Here is a 23,507-nt window from a genome sequence, read left to right as displayed (position 1 = left end):
AGGAACAAAGAACAAAGAAAATTTACAGCCGCAACAGGCGCTTCAGCCCTCCAAGCCTGAACTGATCCAAATCCACTGTCTCAACCTCTCGTCCAATTCTTAAGAATCTGTATCCCTCTGCTCCACACCCACTCATGCATCTGACAGACACACCTTAAATGAGTCTACCATGCCTGCCTCTGCTGGCAATGCGTTCTAGGCACCTACCACCCACTGTGCAAAGTACTTTCCACATGTATCCCCCTTAAACTTTTCACCTCTCACCTTGAACACATGACCCCTCGTTACCGAATCCCTCACCCTGGGACAAAGCTTATCTCTATTCACCCTGTCTATACCCACGATTTTGTAGACCTCAATCAGGTCCCCCCTCAATCTCCTTTTTCAGAATGAAAACAATCGCAACCTACTCAACCTCTCTTCATAGCGAGCATCTTCCATATCAGGCAACATCCTCATAAACCTTCTCTGCACCCTATCCAAAGCGTCCACATCCTTTTGGTAATGTGGTGACCAGAACTGTACACAGTATTCTAAATGCGGCCGAACCAAAGTCTTGTACAATTTTAACATGACCTGCCAGTTCTTACACTCAATACCCCGTCTGATGAAGGCAAGCATTCCATATGCCTTCTTGACCACTCTATCCACCTGTGCAGCCACCTTCAGGGTACAATGCATCTGAACTCGCAAATCTCTCTGCTCATCAACTTCTTTCAAGGCTCTTCCATTTACAGGATAGTTCGCTCTAGAATTAGACTTCCCAAAATGCATCACCTCACATTTGCCTGATTGAACTCCATCTACCACTTCTCCACACAACTCTCCAGTCTACCTTTTCCCCTGTATTTTTGACAGTCCCCTATGCTTTCTGCTACTCCACCAATCTTCGTGTCATCTGCAAACATACTGATCAAACCAACAATGCCTTCTTCCAGATCATTTATGTATATCACAAACTACAGTGGCCCCAGCACTGATCCCTCTGGAACATCACTGGTCGCCTTTCTCCATTTCAAGAAACTCCCTTCAACTACTACTCTCTGTCTCCTGTTGCTCAACCAGTTCTTTATCCACCTTGCTAGAACACCCTGCACACCATGTGACTTCATTTTCTCCATTAGTTCACCATGGGAAACCTTAGCAAACGCCTTACTAAAGTCCATGTATATGACATCTAGCCCTTCCTTCATCTATCAACTTGGTCACTTCATCAAAGAATTCTATTAAGTTGGTCAGGCACAATCTTCCCCACACAAAACCATGTTGCCGATCACTGATAAGCCCATTCTTTTCCAAATATAAATAGATTTTATCCCTCATTACCTTCTCCACCTACTTTCCCACCACTAATGTCAGGCTCACTGGTCTGCAGTTACCTGGAATATCCCTACTGCCCTTTTTGTACAGGGGGACATTAGAATCCTTCAGCTATTGCCTCTCTCTCTTTGCAAGCTGCACTGAGGGAAGGATCAACCTTACTGGTAATGGAACAATTTTTCTGTACTGAACAGCCATAATCAGCTGCCAAGTTCAACAGGGAAAGAGCAGTTTTGCACATGCCCCAACTCCAACCCCTCAGATCTGTGTCCTCCTGTCTCTTTTTTTGAATTACATCTATTTTACATTGTTTTTCTTTGTTCTTTCATGGGGTGGGGCATGGAAATTGAGGTTCACATTGTCATCAAAGCAAGTTAGAACAGAGGCTTGGATGGGGGGAGATTAAATGCTTCACTGTGTGAGCCATAGTGGTAGGCCTTATTGGGAAATCAAAGGCCTTTGCGTGAGGGATTGAGGTCCTTAGAGTGGGGGAGATCAGAGGCCTTTTCAGGGAAGTCAGTCAAAGGTTCCAGGGAATTTTGATTGGAGACTTTCGGGAAAATTGGAACTAGCAGCCATTTTCCCAGTAATGTGAGGAATCCAGCCCCTACTTCTCTCGTCCCAGGAATGGAGGTGACATGGATATGAATTACTAATGACTTCCCACGGGGGGGGTTGTGGATGGCTCCACAGCCCAAAACGGGGACCAACCGGAATAATGCACAATCACAACCTGAACATTGCCTTTCCAATTCCTGAGATTCGAGAAATGGGTGTGTGTTTGACTTATGATGAGAGAGTGTAAAAATTGGGCTTATCGTGTCTGAGGTTTAGACAAATGAAAGTCAATCTCTTTGAAAGATTTGAATGGATTTCTTGGAGTAATTACAGAGGCAATGTTTCTGGAGAGTTTAAAATGCAGTAATGAAGGAAATTACTTCAATCAGTCTTGTTAATCTTTGGAATTCTCTATTTTACAGGGTTATGAGTACTACTTCATTGCATCCAAATGAAAGCTTTTATTTTCAAACAATCAAAGGATCAAAGAAATAGGCAGATAAATGGAGCTGATACCCAAATTCAACCATGTGCATGTTGAAGAATGGAACACGTCTAATTGGCCATGTGACCTACTCATACTTCTATTTCATGCATTCTTATGATTGTAAGTAACTGCCTGCTTGGCTCCAACAAAAAAAGTAAATTTCTGATATTTATCCAAAGGTGTACCAAAATGGAAGTGACTTTGCAAGTTGTTTCATTGCCTCACCAACGTTACCCTTCTAACAGGGTCAGTAGTGTGTATGGTTTGTCTTAATTGCACACCTACCATAAAATAATTGACTGACCTGACAATATTGATTTCTTAGTTCAGCCATCATCAGTTATCCCTGTCCAAGTAGCGACATCATTCACTTACATCCTAAAGTAATGATTTGTCATTGCCATCAAAATCACACGAAATATAACTTATCCCAATGCAGAAAATAGGGATTTTTATTCCACGAGGATGGTTTCATAACACAATACTGAACTCAATTCACATTTATTCCCTGCAGCAATGACTACTTCTGTTGAGAGCTTTCTTCTTTCCTGAAACATTTTTGACACTACTACTATTTTGAATGTCAGCCAATATGTAGCCATTAAAGGCATTTTTGTTCTGAAATGCAAAATAATGTATTTTAGTTTACTTTTTTTCAAATGTGTTTGAAATAATTTATTTAACTCTTCTGAACTACATAATATTTAGATATAAACAATACTTATCAATTGTATCATAAGATTTAAAAACATATCTGGAACAGATTCCATTATGATGTTGCTGCTAATGTAATAGTGAGCCAATGAATAATGTACAATGGAGATCAATGCCCTGCTGGGATAAAATGACATCCAACATAGATCAAACACAGGATTCAAATACTTTAACATTTTCCCATCAAAATGGCCTCAATTGATATAACTGTGTAAAAAAATGTCAATTTTCTTTACACACAATGGATTATTCCAGACTGAATCTGTCTTAATTGTCATATTTCTAGCCAGCTAAGCCACAAAACTGCTCCATGCTCTCAATCATTAGATTACTAATATCACCATCTTCCTGGAGTTCAACAGTTTTATTCATTTTCAGTTTCAATGTACAATGCATTAGGAAATCTGTACAGTACCAGTTTTGAATATAAATAATGATAGCTTGGAAATTCTCATTGTACTGAGCTTTTGTACTATCCATTGTTTGAGAGCAGTACATTTGGATTGTGTAGTTTCACATATTGAAGTTTATGTATGCTGTACAATTACGCATTAGCCTTTTTTAAAGTAATTATTGCCAACAAAAGACATTTAAGCCTTAAGTGTATCATAAAGACCACATATCATATAATCAGTGTTCTGTTATTCTTTCTCGAAAGCCAGCTGTATGGACATAAAATTAAACTTATGTGGCAAAATGAGGCAATTTGTTTTAATTTTTTCTTCACACCTTGTAATTGTGACATGTGTGCACATAAACAGTTTTATTCGGTGTATCACCCACCTTTCTTTTTTGAGTGAGGTTCAATTTCAGCTAAATCAGAGAAGAAACACAAAATGAGATGCAGTAATCATCTGATGTCAATGGACACAGGCTATATTAAAGTGTGGAAACTCTACACGTATCAATTACCATCTGATTAAAATAAAAAGTTAAATGTTAACAATTGCCTTTAAACAAAGATTATGATTCCAAGCCAGAATTGCTTTTTTTTTTGCACTTTACACAACTTCTACAGAAAGCATGCAACACAAATACAGTTCATAGCTCAGTCTCCTGAGAAAAGAATAAATCAAAGTAATTGAAAAAATCATAATGCATCATGTGCACTTTAGATTATTTCACATCAACAAGAATTCAGTTATTTGTTATGGTATTAAATTTTTACAGTTTGAAAAAGGAATATGAATTTTATTTTGCTCAATGTTTAAGAATAAATTTGTATTGAAAACCGAAAACAGAAAGGCTTTGTGTTAAAGAAATGTGCTTGGAAATGTTCGGTCTTTTCTTCAGTTATCATTTGCAAAGCTTGGGCAATAGACTTATTTTGGATTAGCCCATATGAGGAAAATACTGCAGTGATTTGCCATTCCTAGCTACACAATGGCTGCCCCCAGTCATAGCATCCCATATCACGCATATTGAAAGGGTGTACAGATTGATGCAAAACATGTCTGACCAAATTCAGAATACTTCTTCCATTGCCAATAAGCTCTGTATCGGACTTAAATCAGTATTCTTGGCCCAGATTTAGGGATGCTACTACTGTTGCAGGACCTGCATAGAAATGTTCTATAATTTCAATACATGGATAAACCAAATGTTAGAACTACAACCAAGCATGTAATATTATAGCTATCAGGCTATGCCTTTCACATGAAATTGGAGCAGTTTCTTATGCCTAATAAAAGCAGCAATATAACTTGTGTGTCTCATTCTGACCAACTTCCCAGCGTTCTGAAGATGCAAAGTGTGATATCAGCTTTAGTTGGTAGAATTACAACATCTGGACTTCACACCAGGTGAAGTATAACTGCATTGTAAGGCAATATCTCGATTGTTCATGCCATTCCATAGAAACTGCTATTGTGAATTCTTGATTGTGCCTCAAAAGCAAAATGAATGTAAGGGGAGCTGACGTTCCTGTCTGCACTCCCATACAATGAGAGGTTAGTGGGGAGTGCAGTAGCATGTAATACAACTTGTTAATAGCCTTATCTGAATAAAAGAGTGTTATAGGTTAAATTAGAGTTACAGAGAGGGAGTAGAGCATAAGCATAAGCAACCTGAGAAAGATAAGAAAGCTGGCACCTGAAAGATGAACTGTCTTTCTTCAGAACTGGGTTGTGTCGATATGCTCCAAGTGTGTAATTTTAGGATAGTTAAATGAGGAGCGTTACCATGGATACATAGTGGAAAAGTACTGAGAAAACAAGATGAAGTCACCCTGAATCAGAGACTAGAGAGCTCCTTTCCCAATCATGTTATGCAAAATAGTCAGCCTACAGCTCAGGAAAAATCTGGTTTAAATCAGATTTCAGACAAAGTAATATTCAATTGTACGACAGAGCCACTTCATATAGTGACCAAAAGTAGGTGTGTTATGTTAAGGTTTAAAAATAATACCCAAATCTCTGAGGGTGATATTTCTAATTAGGAACTACCTAAATTGAGAACATGATTGATTTGATTGTGATTCTACCTGTGTGTATAATCTCATCAGCATTCATTAAAACATGCAATTTAGTTTGTTTCCACAGTCTGCACCTTGCCTAAGATCAAAGTTGATGTCTGAAACAGTCGCAGTCCCATTTGGGCACTCTTTGTGCTTATATATACATAGAGTTTTTTTGTCTTACATTTTGACGTGAGGTGCAGCTTGTACCATGGGGTCTCCTTCCTCCAAATGTAGTACCTGCAGGTCAACAACAGCTAAACAGCACCAATGTACCTTACCTTAATGATTTGAGAATGCTGTCGAACTACAATTTAATGATCTTAACCTGAGAATTTGATAGTTTCTAATGAGAGCAGTACAAGTGCATTGTTATGATGATGGAGTCACAGAGATGAACAGCATGGAAAGAGACCCTTCGGTCCAACTCATCCACACCAACCAGATATCCTAAAGATGGTGGTATGTGTATGGAATGAACTACCAGAGAAAGTGGTGGAGGCTGGTACAATTACAACATTCAAAAGGCATCTAAGTGGGTACACGAATAGGAATGATTTCAAGGGATATGGCCAAGTGCTGGCAAATGGTAAAAAAAAAGATTGTCGATGTTCAACCTTTATCATCTTGGACCTCTCATTGAATAAAATAGTTTTTTTTAGATAAGGACACTGATCTAAATGGTCTCAGTAATCATCTAACCACAATTTGAGCGAGTTCATGAAACCATCAATAAAAAAGACACAATCACAACTGAAATTAGTATGTCATCACAATGGCTGACACTAGTCATTCTGATTGTATCTCCTATTTGATTTCTACATTTTTGGAAGCTTGACAGATTGAGATGCGAGCTGCCTGCAGAATATTGGAGGGGGGGAGACTGCAAACAGTGAGGCTAGACATAGATATATACAAATGAACCATTTTTTAGGCAATAGGAAGAACAGAGAAAAATGATGGATTCATTGGATGACTTGCTCAGAGATAACAAGCTCTATCTCTGCTTGTTCTTCCTTTCTTTTAATATCTGACAGGAAAATGCCAAGTAAAAATTAAGTCAGAAAAGGATCAATTTACTGAGAACTTAAAGATACCTACAAAATATCTGATGGCAGAGCACGCAAACCATTAATTAAACAACCATGGCCTCAAGATAAATCGAATTAATCAAAGTCTCCAAAGACTTTAATCTAACTGCACATTCTACATCACTTTTTAAATACATTTTTAAACTTTACCTGTGTCTATGCAAGGGGCCTAACAGGGAAGGCAGATGAACTCAGGGCATGGTTAGGAACATGGGACTGGGATATCATAGCAATTACGGAAACGTGGCTCAGGGATGGGCTGGACTGGCAGCTTAATGTTCCAGGATACAAATACTACAGGAAGGATAGAAAGGGAGGCAAGAGAGGAGGGGAGTGGCATTTTTGATAAGGGATAGCATTACAGCTGTGCTGAGGGAGGATATTCCCAGAAATACATCCAGGGAAGTTATTTGGGTGGAACTGAGAAATAAGAAAGGGATGATCACCTTACTGGGAATGTATTATAGACCCCCCAATAGTCAAATGGAAATTGAGAAACAAACTTGTAAGGAGATCTCAGCTATCTGTAAGAGTAATAGGGTAGTTATGGTAGGGGATTTTAACTTTCCAAACATTGACTGGGACTGCCATAGTGTTAAAGGTTTAGATGGAGAGGAATTTCTTAAGTGTGTACAAGACAATTTTCTGATTCAGTATGTGGATGGACCTACTAGAGAAGATGCAAAACTGGATCTACTCTTGGGAAATAAGGCAGGGCAGGTGACTGAGGTGTCAGTAGGGGAGCACTTTGGGCCCAACGACCATAATTCTATTCGTTTTAAAATAGTGATGGAAAAGGATAGATCAGATCTAAAACTTCAAGTCCTAAATTGGAGAAAGGCCAATTTTGATGGTATTAGGCAAGAACTTTCGAAAGCTGATTGGAGGCAAACGTTCGCAGGTAAAGGGATGGCTGGAAAATGGGAAGCCTTCAGAAATGCCTGGGCGGCACGGTGGCACAGTGGTTAGCACTGCTGCCTCACAGCGCCTGAGACCCGGGTTCAATTCCCGCCTCAGGCGACTGACTGTGTGGAGTTTGCACATTCTCCCCGTGTCTGCGTGGGTTTCCTCCGGGTGCTCCGGTTTCCTCCCACAGTCCAAAGATGTGCAGGTCAGGTGAATTGGCCATGCTAAATTGTCCGTAGTGTTAGGTAAGGGGTAAATGCAGGGGTATGGGTGGGTTGCGCTTCAGCGGGTCGGTGTGGACTTGTTGGGCCGAAGGGCCTGTTTCCACACTGTAATGTAATCTAAAAAAAAGGAGATAACAAGAATCCAGAGAAAGTATATTCCTGTCAGGATGAAAAGGAAGGCTGGTAGGTATAGGGAATGCTGGATGTCTAAAGAAATTGAGGGTTTGGTTAAGAAAAAGAAGGAAGCATATGTCAGGTATAGACAGGATGGATTGAGTGAATCCTTAGAGTATAAAGAAAGTAGGAATATACTTAAGAGGGAAATCAGGAGGGCAAAACAGGAGGGCAAAATAGCTTTGGCAAATAGAATTAAGGAGAATCCAAAGGGTTTTTACAAATATATTAAGGACAAAAGGGTAACTAGGGAGAGAATAGGGCCCCTCAAAGATCAGCCTTTGTGTGGAGCCACAGAAAACGGGGGAGATCCTAAATGAATATTTTGCATCAGTATTTACTGTGGAAAAGGATATGGAAGATATAGACTGTAAGGAAATAGATGGTGACATCTTGCAAAATGTCCAGATTACACAGGAGGAAGTGCTGGATGTCTTGAAATGGTTAAAAGTGGATAAATCCCCAGGACCTGATCAGGTGTACCCAAGAACTCTGTGGGAAGCTAGAGATGTGATTGCTGGGCCTCTTGCTAAGATACTTATATCATCGATAGTCACAGGTGAAGTGCCGGAAGACTGGAGGTTGGCAAACGTGGTGCCACTGTTTAAGAAGGGCGGGAAAGACAAGCCAGGGAACTATAGACCAGTGAGCCTGACCTCGGTGGTGGGCAAGTTGTTGGAGGGAATCCTGAGGGACAGGATGTACATGTATTTGGAAAGGCAAGGACTGATTAGCGATAGTCAACATGATTTTGTGCGTGGGAAATCATGTCTCACAAACTTGATTGAGTTTTTTGAAGAAGTAACAAAGAAGATTGATGAGGGCAGAGTAGTAGATGTGATCTATATGGACTTCAGTAAGGCTTTTGAGAAGGTTCCCCATGGGAGACTGATTAGCAAGGTTAGATCTCATGGAATACAGGGAGAACTAGCCACTTGGATACAGAACTGGCTCAAAGGTAGAAGACAGAGGGTGGTGGTGGAGGATTGTTTTTCAGACTGGAGGCCTGTGACCAGTGGAGTGCCACAAGGATCGGTGCTGGGCCCTCTACTTTTTATCATTTACATAAATGATTTGGATGCAAGCATAAGAGGTACAGTTAGTAAGTTTACAGATGACACCAAAATTGGAGGTGCAGTGGACAGCGAAGAGGGTTACCTCAGATTACAACAGGATCTGGACCAGATGGGCCAATGGGCTGAGAAGTGGCAGATGGAGTTTAATTCAGATAAATGTGAGGTGCTGCATTTTGGGAAAGCAAATCTTAGCAGGACTTATACACTTAATGGTAAGGTCCTTGGGAGTGTTGCTGAACAAAGACACCTTGGAGTGCAGGTTCATAGCTCCTTGACAGCGGTGTTGCAGGTAGATAGGATAGTGAAGAAGGCGTTTGGTATGCTTTCCTTTATTGGTCAGAGTACTGGGTACAGGAGTTGGGAGGTCATGTTGCGGCTATACAGGACATTGGTTAGGCCACTGTTGGAATATTGCATGCAATTCTGGTCTCCTTCCTATCCAAAAGATGTTGTGAAACTTGAAAGGATTCAGAAAAGATTTACAAGGATGTTGCCAAGGAGAGGCTGAACAGGCTGGGGCTGTTTTCCCTGGAGCATCGGAGGCTGAGGGGTGACCGTATAGAGGTTTACAAAATTATGAGGGGCATGAATAGGATAAATAGACAAAGTCTTTTCCCTGGGGTCGGGGAGTCCAGAACTAGAGGTCATAGGTTTAGGGTGAGAGGGGAAAGATATAAAAGAGACCTAAGGGGCAACCTTTTCATGCAGAGGGTGGTACGTGTATAGAATGAGCTGCCAGAGGATGTGGTAGAGTCTGGTACAATTGCAACATTTAAGAGGCATTTGGATGGGTATATGAATAGGAAGGGTTTGGAGGGATATGGGCCGGGTGCTGGCAGGTGGGACTAGATTGGGTTGGGATATCTGGTCGTCATGGACGGGTTGAACCGAAGGGTCTGTTTCCATGCTGTACATCTCTATGACTCCATGACTCTATGTTTAATGTCACATTTTAATCTTTTGCAATGTTCATAAGCAATTAAAGTCCTCTTCCTTTTATTCAAGAAATTATAATAGGCTCCTTCACGTTCAAAACAATTAAATGTTATTTAGTTGAAGTACAATATAGTTAAATGCTAAAAGGAATGAACAAAAATTACTGGGGGCAACTGATAGCGTTAAAAAAGAGGGAGAGTCAATTCATACATCTTTTCCTGATCATTATGACATTTTCAAGTAATTTCTGGTGTGTCTAAAATCCCACTAATTCTCTTGCTGTTATGGCCACAGCACAGGAAGGTTCAGACTTCCTCCTGCAACAGAACAGCAATAAACTATTTCACTGATTGCTTCAAGCAGCTCAAGGCCCACTGTTACAATTTGCAGTCTATAATCTTGTGTTGTTAGTGCATTTCATAGTGTTATGGCACACTTTTATATATTCAATGATGTGCTAGGAATTCTGCTCCACTGCAAATTACAATCATGCTCTAGCCAACCAATCAAATTGCTCAATAACAATAATTTGCAATCATCCATAGCAGCAACCAATAGGGCAATGGGAAAAAGCAGACATTTTTTTCAAAGGATGCATTACAAAAATATGGTGTAATGGGGCATACCCTCCTCCTACATGGAAATGAATATCAGGTGGACTGTTTCATAGCTGGCTGATGTGATAATTGTTTTGTGTTACTGCTTGAAACAAATTTCTACTTCTATATTCCTGCCGTGAACCATTTCTCAACTAGCTTTAACTCTTATTTCAGCCATTATTGAATATCCAGTAGGAGCTCAATTCTTTGTATGATTTCTCAGATTTAGGAAAGATGGAGAGAAGAGTCCTGAGACACATTAACTCAGCAACTAATCAAAGGATACCTGAGCCTTTTTCCTTGAAACTAATTTTACTGACCTGACCTCCAATCCCAGTGGATAACTCCTTTAATAGTTATGTTGAGTTGAAGTTTTGGGCACCCAGCTCCTCAGTGAAGTCAGGAACAGAGCCAGGCACAGCCCAAAATACTGTTACTGGTCAGCATGTCGGTATCAAAATGTCATTCCCAGCTTTAATAATGTTCATTAGGCTGGAAGGAAAACAAGACAGGATCCCATCCAGCACCCAAATCAGGCCAAACTAAAATCCTGAAGCATCTTGTTAGAAAGGGAGAGTTCAAATTTTTCTGGGAGTGCTTGTGTTTCATACACTGCCCATTTTGACCCGCTGAGGGAGATGGGTATATGGTAGAAAGATATTCATGGCTTCTCCAGGTTATCACTTCAGACCATAAGGGGAACTCAGCATTTGGAAAGAAGGCACCCTCAGCACTAAACAGGAGGAGGGGTAAGTGGGTACCAAGCACTCAAGCACTGAATAGAGTCATCACCTCTCCTGACATTATGCGTCCAGGCACAACAGAGAAGGCACATGTCCCAAAAGAAGACCGCAGCTGACAATAGGAGTACCCTTCATACCATTTTTGACCCAGTGGTATTAAAGACGTACAGTCTTTGTAGGGGAGGACAGAAACCTAAACAATAGGAGAAATGGGCGAGGAAAAGCAATGGAAAGGCAATGAAGGCTAAACCCTTAACACAGGATCCACCTTTAAAGACAGAGATACTGAGAAATTACCAAGAATTAGTAGTGCAGGAGACTGAAACTCCCAGGCAACTGGTCACAAATATCTGTGCCTTCAGGGGACACTTCAGCAGTCAGGGACATTCAGCCTCGGATCTTCAGGTGACCATCATCTAAGGCAGACTTCAGGATATGCAACAACGCAGAGTGGCCGAGCAGAGTCTGATAGCCATGTTTGGTACCCATGGGGATGGCCTGAACCGGTACCTTGGGTTTATGTCACACTAGAGATAACCCCATTGCACTATACATACTCTCTCTCCCTCTCACACACTCATGCAGACCCTGTCTCATACACACGCTCTCACTTAGACACAGATACATACACCCTCCACACTCTCAACCATGCACATCCCCTCACAGGCTTATACTCTGTCGCACTCACGCATAAACACAAACACACACTCTCTCATGCGCACTCACACTCACACACTGAACGCGCGCACACACATATATAAGTCTATGGGGTGAATTTGCATTTGCAGAATTGTATTTGCAGATACATTCAACTTTACCTCAAAAAGCACACAACCTGCAGGCAGTCAATCCATATAATATTTTGTAAATTCCTACTTTGGAAATAGAATCAGTCTGACTCAAGGATGGGATGCAGACAGACTCTAACCTCACATTGGGGCAGTACGGTGGCTCAGTGATTAGCACTGCTACCTCACAGCACCAGGGTCCCAGGTTCAATACCAGCCTTGGGCGACTGTCTGTGTGGAGTTTGGACAATCTCCCTGTGTCTGCCTGGGTTTCCTCTGGGTGCTCCAGTTTCCTCCCACAGTCCAAAGATGTGCAGGTTAGGTGAATTGGCTATGCTAAATTGCCCATAGTGTTAGGTACATTAGTCAGAGGGAAATGGGTCTGGGTGGGTTACTCTTTGGAAGTTCGGTGTGGACTTGTTGAACTGAAGGGCCTGTTTCCACACTGTGGGGAATCTAATCTAATCTATAATACATTGTCTGAACTGAGATGTCACTATTTTTTATAAACCTTAAGTTATCTTGAGAATGTGACTTAAAAGAACTTCTGGTATTTACGTATTAAGGATACGTAACCCCTTCACAAAGATGAAAGACTTAACATCAATCTAATTTTTAGATTAGATTACTTACAGTGTGGAAACAGGCCCTTCAGCCCAACAAGTCCACACCGACCCACCGAAGCGCAACCCACCCAGACCTATTCCCCTCATCACTTATCACTACGGGCAATTTAGCATGGCTAATTCACCTAACCTGCACATCTTTGGACTGTGGGAGGAAACTGGAGCACCCAGAGGAAACCCACACAGACACGGGGAGAATGTGCAAACTCCATACAGTCAATCGCCGGAGGCGGGAACTGAACCCGGGTCTCTGTGAGGCAGCAGTGCTAACCATTGTGCCACCATGCTGCCCACTAATTTGTTTAATGTATTATTTCAATTGCATGATACTGTGACCTTTTGCTATAAATTCTGTGTCGTATGATCCTGATCCACATCTATCTGATGAAGGACCAGCGCACTGAAAGCTAGTATTCTCAAATAAACATGTTGGACTGTAACCTGGTGTTGTGTGATTTTGAACTTTGTGCACTGCAAAAGGCCTCAAACTTCACAGCACACGTGCCATGCCCTGCAGTAATCATCAAAGTCACCATCATCTGGAACATCTTTGATTCTGGCTCCGTCCTTGAATCAGCTACTGAATTTAGTGACAACTCACAAACAGCAACAAAACATTGCATCTTATAGATTGCCAACAGCTTCTTTGCAGAGCTGGATAGTATATTCATTTCATAACAGATTCAGTCTTGCAGGAACAGAGGGTATTGTTTTTTTTTCTGACTATTGCTGTACTGCTATAGCATCGGGTTATTCTTGATTACAGAGCCTTGACCATCAAGATACCCGGAAACCATCCACTCAGATTCACTCAACATCCAACTGGTCAATGACCACAGTAGGTGCTTCCTACAAGGGTGTACTCATGGTCTTGGCAACTGCCATGACTCTTTCACCCTCCAACAGTCCGGGCAGCCTCACAGTTTCATTCCAACTGCAGAAGTGCATTGGTAGATCCCAGGCAACAATCAATACCTCTTGAAGAAATGGCTGTCAACTCCTCCACTATGGCTCAGACAGAGGTACAGCCGTGATACAAGAAGTAACTTCTCCTCAAAAAAGGCAAGCATTGCACAGGTCATTGGGCTTCTAAAAATTGCATTTCCAGTCCTAAGACTGGTTGGACAGTGTCCCCAAATACCCTTCTATAAAAGTCTCAGTCATTGCAGGGATTTCTTATTCTCTTCTTAAAGTGGTTACCTAGAGGTGTGGAGTCTGAGAGAGGTGAAGCCCAAAATGGAGACATTCACTGGGAACCAGGAAGAGGAGCAAGAGGGGGAGAAATTTCTGGGCTGAAAACAAGAGGAACTTCAGTCAGTAGCAAGACCTAGAGTGGGAGCTCAATTAGGGATAGTGGCATTCCCCAAAACCTGCCAATCTGTCATATTGCGAACAACTCAGCAGTGCCACCACTAGCACTGGGTATTGATGTGAATATATTTCTAGATAGGGGCATCAGAATGATAGGGCAGCCCTGAGATCCAATGAGGTAGACTGGGGGAAATCAGAACTAGGTATCCTGGCCCCAAGTTTCAGAAATAATGAAGAACCATCACTGCAAGAGCAACCATTAGTTTCAAGGGTCCTTTGTTTAGGTATGGAATTCACAGAAAAAAAATGGCTTCCTCAGAGTCCTCCAGCAAGCTATTCAATTATAAAATGAATGACCTCTTCACCTGACAGCAGGCCTTCAAACGCAGAGAAAATGCAAATAGAGATGGGAAGCAGCCCTTAATTGGCCACTTAAATGATTCAATGTCCTTCTGGTATGTGTACCACCACCCTTCTTCCCACTACTGGCAACATAGCACAGCAGAGAGAAGATGCCGACCTCCTAGTCCATCCTAAATTGCCTAGAAAATTACAGTATTCTGCCCATCTTAGCCTTGATTTTGAAATTCATGTTCATAATGTTTTTCCATGTTCTTAATTGCACTGTCCCAGTGTCTCTGCTAGCCCTACAATCCTGCATGAACTCCATTCTTCCAAATCATCTTGTGCATCCCTCGCTTCCATTGTTCACCATTGGTGATTGTGACTTTAGAAGCCTTGACCCTAAACCTTAAAATTTCCTTCTTAAACCATTCTACTTCTCTAAATTCTCCCTTCCCTTTAACATAGCTCTTAATTCTGTTTTTTTTTTGTTCAAGCTTGTTGCAATTTATCCTGATATCTTCTTCAGCTCAGTATTATTTTTTGTCTGGTTACACTTGTGAAGTCTTAGAACATTTACTTTGTTTAAAATTCTACATAAATTTAATTTTTCTTGTTGTTTGGCAGTGATCCCTGCTAGTAAATAAGGATGCATATAGATGAATCAAGAATTAGATTGGGTTAAACCATATTACTCCTCCCATATACTTGAGTACCAGCAAGAGTGGCCAATTGAGCAAATTTGACATTTGAGGAATATGAAACAAAAGATATTATATGGATAAAACCAAACAGATCCATCCTCCAATTTCATAATCGCAAGTTCAGACAACTAAAAGTTTTGTTTCACTTTTAGCAATTTGTCTATCTCATTAACAATATCAACTTTTCTGAGGAGACATTCAAAACACATTCAACATTAATCATAAAAAAGTCAGTGCCACTGAAACATATTCGGAATCAAAGAGTGACAAAGGCATTAGTTTTTTTTTGTATACACGCACGTGCAATTGAATTTTGAAAGAAATGTATTTGGAAAATGAAGAGGCGTTCAACAGGCAGAATACTAATTTTACAAGCAACTTCACAGGACACAATGGAATTTTAATCAAAAATCACGTGAAAAAAATCATTCCTTTCATAACGATATAATTCTTCAGCTTTGCAGTTCTAAGAATCAGTGTGAGAAAATGCAACTTTGGGGATGCTTTAGAATATGAATGAGAACAAAGCAAAGTTACTTGAATCATACATCTGGTATTATAATCTTAGTAATCATTCAAACATTTTAATAATATTTAGAAACTGATATTCTTCCTGTGCCTTCTATAATGTTTTGTTAAGATAATTCCAGTAAAGGTAATGGAAGCATTATGTTCTTATAATGTGATTTTTTTTGCAGTGGGAGTTAAATAATTTCTTGAAAATATATTTGACATGAATTATGTGGCTTATTCCAAGTAATGTTAAAATATATTTGTCTTTCCATGCCTGGATAACAAAAAAGCATTAACAATATTATTTTTAGGTTATCCTGTGATTATATTTGACAGGAATGCCATTACCCTTTATTTCAATAATCCATTTATAGCCAGAACTCCGAAAGCCAGAATAAATTAGAAATTGATCGGGAAATACATGCTACAAGCTTAGAATCTTACTCACTGATTGCATAAAAGTTTTTTTCCTGACATAAATGAATGAATGAAAAACTAATACGGACAAGGGTCTGAATTTATGATATTCACTTCCAACTCTAGAGGTCTCATCCTAGGTAAAGATAAAGTCGCCTATTGGACTATCGGGCTACTCTGAAATTAGATAGAGATGACTGGTAGTGGTGTAACCTGAGAGTCACCAGGTGAGGGAAATCTTGAGAAAGGGAACCACTCAGCCAGTAAGGAAACTGAATCCATGCTGTTGATGTTATTCTGCATCACAAACCAGGCATCCAGTCAACTGAGCTAACCTACACCTCCCACTTCCTGCTAGCTTGAATTTGTTGAATTCTCCCAAAACGTTTTGCATATCTCTACATATTTATACCTGCCTTCTTCCCACCCTCTCACATAGTTGAATGAAAGATTATTTCTTTAAAGTGAGGAGAAATTGGTACATTGTCATAATTTTTATACAAAGTACTTTGTGGTAACATGGGCTAAATGCTCAACTGTGCTGCAACAATATTTACAAGGACGTTGCTTGGTATGGAAGGTGCTAGCTATGAAAAAAGGTTAGGTTTATTTTCATTAGAAAAAAGGAGATTGAGGGGGGGACTTGATTGAGGTTTACAAAATCATGAAGGGTATAGACAGGGTGGATAGACACAAGCTTTTTCCCAGGGTGAAGGATTCAATACTGAGAGGTCACTCTTTCAAGGTGAGAGGTGGAAAGTTTAAGATGGATACACGCGGCAAGTACTTCACACAGAGGGTGGTGGGCGTTTGGAACATGTTGCCAGCAGAGATGGTAGAGGCAGGCACGGTAGATTCATTTAAGATGCGACTGGACAGATGCATGAGTAGGCGAGGAGCAGAGGAATACAGATGCTTAGGAATTGGGCAACAGGTTTAAACAGTTGATTTGGATCAGCTCAGGCTTGGAGGGCCAAAGAGCCTATTCCTGGGCTGTAAATTTTCTTTGTTCTTGGTTTGTAATATACCTTAACCTAAGCCTCAAAAATATATCCCCTGACTCAATCAGTATGACATTTCCATTTTTACATCAACTTTTCCTCTAGCACCTCTAAATGGGAGAGCTTGTTTAATGTCACATAGTGGCACTCATGATTAGTTTCTTAATCTTTACCAATTCCCGCAGGGAACTGGTTGAGACTGCTCAAATAAATTTCACATCATACTCATTTCAGAGGAGAGATTTATAGGCTTACCAGCCATTCTTAACAGTAAAACAACAAGTTCTCATCTATTATGCTGAGCAATTTCCAATAATCAGGGATTAATATCAGCAGGGACTAGAAATTTGTGTACTTTTAAAATCAAAACAGAAATAGCTAATTTTAAGATAATTTTATTGTGTTCCAAACATAATCACATGGAACTGTTAAGATTTGGAAGAATGCCCTCCCTTTTAAATAGCTTAAGTGAGAAAGTACCAGAGGATTTTCAGTTGTAGAAGCTTACCAAGTTCATAAAATAAAAATCTCTCACTGTAAATGCTTAGAAAACAAAAATATTGCATTTACTTTACATTTAAAAAAAATTACACTATAAAAGGGAACAAAGTAATTTTAGTTTCTTCAAGCAAGTTGAAATGGTGCTCCATCGTTTTTTTTACACGTTTTCTATAAAATAGATCAACTGTACATGTGTGTTTGTTCTGAATACCTTCATCCATTTCGTCATCAGGGTAGTCTGTTGTTGTAAATATATCACTTAGCACAGATATAAAACCATAGATCCAATCTGAGGTATCTTCCACAGCCTCATTTATGACTTTCTTAGGGTCTGAACTTAATTCTTTAAAACCTCCTAAATGCATAGAAGGAAAGAGCAGTAAGAATTAAAGAAAATAATTGTGATTAAAAGGAAGAAATCAAAGACCTGCAGAGATGAATGAGTTATTTATTGTTTGCATATTATTATGTACAATATAATTTGTACATAAAAAACAATATTGGGGAAAAGTGTCTGAACTAGTTTACTGGATGCAATGGTACAAGGTAAAAAGCATCAGATACTAAAGTATTATTCTGGTAAATAAGGTGTGAATACTAGTCTTATGAATTTAGCGATAGTTTTGAAGAGGAAATTGATTTGTAAGTAAAACTCAATTGCTAAAATAAACTACTGTCATCAGCTAGCATAATATTTTTTTTAAATTGGAAAAACTTATTTAAAATTTCAGCAGGAAATAGAAGACAGCAGCATTTTAAAACTAGAAAAGTTCCAGCTGTAGCTAAGGATAGACACTCTTAACCTGGAACACTTCTTGTCTGACACTGGTCTAGCTTTTACTTACGCAGGTGACCATTTGTCCAAATAAATGTAAACACGGCTCAAAATACAATTTCTGTAACCAGGTGCCACAATTCTCTACTAATCCTTTTAAAATGGACTGACTTTTTCAGGAACACACATTGGTACGAAGGAAATAAATTGGCAGCTCATGTGAGTTGGGAAAATGAACAGAATTCAGCCATAGCTGGTTCTGACTGGGTGTTTATGGAATGGATTTAACTGAAGTTCTCAAGGTCACTGCAGATGAAGAAGAAAAAATAACAAATGACACCATACAATTTGTGATTGGTGATTTTAAGGAGTCACAATGATTGAAGACAATCTGAGTTAATTTAAATGTTCAGCACATGGTGATTAACCTCTGAAATGAATTGCCTACATGTTTTAGAACTCTACGCATTGCATTTCATTGATTACAGTGGAATAAACATCTGATAGATTCCATAATGGTGTGTGAAATGCTTTACCAAATAGTTAAAATTAAAATCCATCCTTATGTATTTTGAATTTGAAATGTTCACAATAGAATATGCACAGAAGAATTGTTGTAGGATGAAGGCTGTTACTGTTCCTCGGGTATACCTGAGAATAGGTATTTTCTTGACACACTGTGTGAAGCCTGTGCACATCTTACCACCAAGCAAAGGCACTGCAAGGACAAAGCAGCAAAACAGGGCCATGCTTCTCACTCATTCAAAAAACATGCAATGTTCATTTAAAAAAAAATCAATAACATGTAAGTGTCAGTTTCTAATATCAATGGATGATAGGAATGAACAAAATAATCCTATATCTCTTGATCCATGTACAATCTATTGTATTTGGGGGAGAAAGGTTACTTAATCATATTCCTCCATGTAAAATTAACCAAAATGGAAAACACTTAACATGTAAATAATTTAGGAGGTGAAAGAGTAAAATGCTAATAAAGCTGAACTGGTGAAAAGTACAAGATTTTACTCCTTCAAGGTTAAAGTATCCTCTGTATAAATTCATATAATCCACTGTTCAATCCACTACAAATATAATTTCCCTTCAAGGAATATAAACATTCATTGATTAAATCTTTTGGTTAATGGCATACCACAATTATTTCTGAATATATTACAATTTATCAATTTGATTTGGGACATAAGTCTAAGTGTTAGAGTTCCTTGAAGGCAATGCCAAGATTTTAATGAACAACATGAAACGAGTCCTTGCCTCCAGGGATCTTTGCTTCCTTTACTACTTTGCTGACATCAACTTGATGCTTTCCTGCTAGGAAAAAATGCATTAAAGATGCAGAGTGAAAGGTAAAATGACATACACCATAGGAAAAGTCAAGACAGATTGTTTAGTTTGCTTAACATAATACTTGAGGCGTCAGCCACTGCTAGCAAAATCTAGCAAATATATGGGCACACAAACACTTCAGATAAAACATTCAATTGAGGCAGGATAATAATGAGCTTTTCAAATTCAATTCCACTCAGTTAATCAGTCATGGAGGCCTCACTGTAATATGGATTGGGTTCATTGCAGGGCATGCTGATAACTAAGGTACAATTCCTCTAAAAAAAAAACTAATTTATTGTCATAATGTTGCAGGTTTCTTGTCCCAGTTAAAAAGAAATTCTACCGAATGAATTTTTAACGTTGAATGTTGGTATACATTATGTTCACTGTATATTTCTAGTTTACACAAGTTAAATAACAAAAAAAGGAAAAATAAATTCCTACTTTAGATGAGAAAAACTATAAAAATATTTTAAATGAAATATATGGTCATTTGTCATATGGTCTTGCAAACTATGATCCACATCGAAGTATTACATAAGGTGTCTATTCCTCCAAAGTTTGTGAAAGAGCTAGAAGTTATCCATTTTCCCTATTTTAAAGACCAAGCACTGTAGATGATGGAGATCTGAAATGTAAACAGAAAGTGTTGGAGACAGTCAACAACTCTGGCAGCATATGTGGAGAGAGAAACAGTTCCAAAAAGTTGGATTTAAAACATTAACTCTGATGCGTTCACTGCAGATCCTGTCAGACCTGTTGAATTTCTCCAGCACTTGTTGTTTATATCTTTTCTCAATATGTATTGCTGTCATTTTCTTTTTCAAAAATATCAATATGTGAAACGAATCAAGAGTGGAAGCAAAATGCAAATACTTGGGAGTTAACTTGCCCTCCAAAGCCGCGTTCCAAAGAATGCAAATAAGCTAAACAATATTTGAGACTATAGCCCTATATTATAATTGAGAATGGTGGTTTTTGTGGTCTGCTTGGTCCAGGCAGGGTGCAATTAGCTGCTGAATTTATTGGCACAGCCTGATTTTTTTTTATCTGGCTTCACTCCTAGCTGTAGCCAGACAACTTTATTGGTGATGAATTACAGAAAGGAGCAGAAAGAGGGGAGGCTTGGGTGGTCTGACCAGAAATGGTGACAAAGGAGAAGATTGAAATCTAGATGGGGGGAATAGAGTCCTAGGTCAGGAGAGAATTGCGGTCAGCATCAGAGCGAAAATGAGACGTCAGAGAGTAAATCAGGATGGTTTGTGCGAGAGGATCGTGAGGGTCGCGCATTGTAAATCGGAAGGGATAAGGACTGATGAGAAGGGTTGGAGGCACAGTTTCTGACTAAGAAATGATGGATAATGCAGGGGATTTTAATCAAGCAGATAAATAGAACATCATTTACCTCTTGGATCTTGCAGTTCATGCCTCCCCTAATTTACCTGAATTCCTGAGACCCGAGAAACCCAGTTAGCCAGGATTAAATTTCAAATGAATGAAAAAAAAACTACTGCTGCAAGTGTAAGAATGAACATTAATGCAAATAATACTTAGATTTTCTGTCAGGGGATTTCTATACTTTCTACATTTCAACATTAAAGCTAACTAAAATGCTTTATGTACTAAACGCATTGGGAGATCAAAATGAGTGCATTGTTTACCGAGAGGTGGCTGTGAATATTCACATGAGCATCATTCGGCTAGAGTTTGAAGGTGCATTACCTGTTAATATTTTTTGTCAAAGTATTCCATACAAAAATTATCGCTTTCATATTTGGCAAAGTGCGCATTCCAACATTTGTACGTATGAATGGCGAGATAACTGCTCAAGAAGTATTATTGTATTGATAACTTGTTTTTTGTTATAATAGTGGCAAAAATGGACTATCAATACCCAACTTCCATCATCTGATTTTTAATAGCTGAGACTTCCATGTGGTAAGGTTTTTTTTAAAAAAAATTACTGTCCTAAAATGGCTACAGTGATCACCTGACCATTGATTTTGGGAAGCCTGTGAAATCAGTATGAGATATACAAAAACCATCTGCACTAAGATTATCACTTTATCCAAAGACGAGACAGCCAAATAAGTGTCAAGAAATTTACATGTTGTTTCATTCACACTTGCATGACATTTTCACACATTGGGAGATGAAAGTAGCGTGTGGAATATAAGTTTGGAAAAACAATGAGCAGATTCAGGAATATACAACTGCACCTATACTGATAGTTCCTTGAGCCAGGAAAGCTGAGAATGAAAATGAAATATTAACTGATAACAACAAGAAGCTGGAAGTGTCTTTCTCACTATCTCTGTTAAACTCAAAGTCAGTATCCAGTACGAAAGCAACTTGGGACAATAAACACTCATCAAGAATTCAAAATCTGTACATTTTGCCACTGCTGCAGAATGTAGGTCAACAAACAATTGACCTTAGATTTAAAATGTGACACTTCAAAGGCCATCAAGATATTTTAAAGAAAAACTCTGCCTATTCTTGTCTTTCTCTATTTTAAACCTATTACTGTGTATGTCTGATGTCAAGTTGTTATTTATTTTGGGATTAGCAGATAATATAGGTCCTCTTCCCTTCACTCAAGAAACATTATGCTTTGGCACCTTCATTTTGATCTAATTAATTGAAGTATGATAGGTGCATGCTAAAATATATATTTATGAGAAGGGATTAAAATGAGAGGAGCTGATTTCCCCATCACCTGGTTTTAACAGGCTTAATAGCAAAATTGCATACTCTGCTATGATGTGGCATGTTTGATTACTTTGGTTCTAAACTTAAAAATAACAGAGAAAATTGTTTTTAAGTGATTAGTTTGTGTTTCAAAGCAAAATCATAACTGCAATAATCACATTTGATTTTTCAGATGTTGATAGAAACATTACCTACTGTTTTGTTGTACATAGTTATTTACTAATCTGACCTAATAGAACCATATTGCTGTCTGCAATTGCAATATTACAGCACCATGCACTTCACTGTAAGAGCAGCACAAGTTGACACTTATTCCTCTTTATAGAATTTATACTACTATATAGATCACACAGAATTGGTTTAATTCATTGTCAACAAAAGACATGTGTCATTGAATTTGATAATACAAATTTACAATATTAAAATATGAATGATTTAATGATCACTCCTTAAACAGTTATTTGATTTGTTCAATAAATGTAGTTAACTCAGAAACTGAAGTAAAAATATTGTAATTCATGCATGTATTTTACACCACTAGTAGTGGGAACATTATAAATCTTAATAAATCTGGTAATCTTTCATTCTCTTGCAATCAGTTCACCGGAGCAACATCTGGCAACAGTCATAGCAAAGCTACATCATTACTTGAGGGTTCAATGACAGTAACAAGACACACAACACTGACACTTTAAAAGTCAAAGGTAAATACCACTTCTGAATCAATTCAAGTGCTCAATGTGTGATTTGCATTTCAACAAGAAGCTGAGAGGATATTTATTTATTTTCTATATCGGGTGTTTCTTTAACATGTTGACATTTTATGAGGAGTGGGGGGAGATAACAGATTTCAGTTGAATGTGTCATACTGCAGACTGGTGCTTTTTTCTCATAACTGAAATTATGATTTCACAAGGCATTCAGAGTTTACTAAAATAGGAGATGTTATTTTAGATCTTACAGAATTGCTTTAATTAAATTAGAGTCCCGACAGTGTGGAAACAGGCCCTTTGGCCCAACAAGTCCACACTGAACCTCCGAAGAGCAACCCACCTAGACCCATTTCTCTCTGACTAATGCACCTAACCTTATGGGCAATTTAACATGGCCAATTCACCTGACCTGCACATCTTTGGGCTGTGAAAGGAAACCAGAACACCCAGAGGAAACCCACGTAGACACTGGGA

General features: G+C 38.9%; 1 protein-coding gene across 50 annotated transcripts in view; it reads right to left on the bottom strand.

Moving 5' to 3' along the window:
- trdn (triadin) overlaps positions 1-23,507 on the bottom strand; it is a 462,709-nt gene that overhangs the window by 365,999 nt on the left and 73,203 nt on the right. For 46 of the 50 annotated variants that reach the window (XM_087980681.1, XM_087980721.1, XM_087980837.1 and 43 more), the window contains exons 3-4: positions 17,698-17,841; positions 3,863-3,892 (exon numbers count right to left, since the gene is read on the bottom strand). In XM_087980681.1, coding sequence (XP_087836807.1) covers positions 3,863-3,892; positions 17,698-17,841 — 174 coding nt within the window. Of the gene's footprint in view, positions 1-3,862; positions 3,893-17,697; positions 17,842-19,533; positions 19,591-23,507 lie in introns of all 50 variants that reach the window. The other 4 variants (XM_087980853.1, XM_087980900.1, XM_087980725.1 and 1 more) reach the window with 3 other exon arrangements.

The sequence above is a fragment of the Chiloscyllium plagiosum genome, unplaced genomic scaffold, assembly GCF_037043375.1.
Source record: "Chiloscyllium plagiosum isolate Xiang-an unplaced genomic scaffold, Cpla_swu_hap1 HiC_scaffold_3, whole genome shotgun sequence".
Taxonomy (NCBI): Eukaryota; Metazoa; Chordata; class Chondrichthyes; order Orectolobiformes; family Hemiscylliidae; genus Chiloscyllium; species Chiloscyllium plagiosum.
Note: the sequence above shows the minus strand (reverse complement) of the source record. Positions and strands in the feature narration are given on the sequence as shown.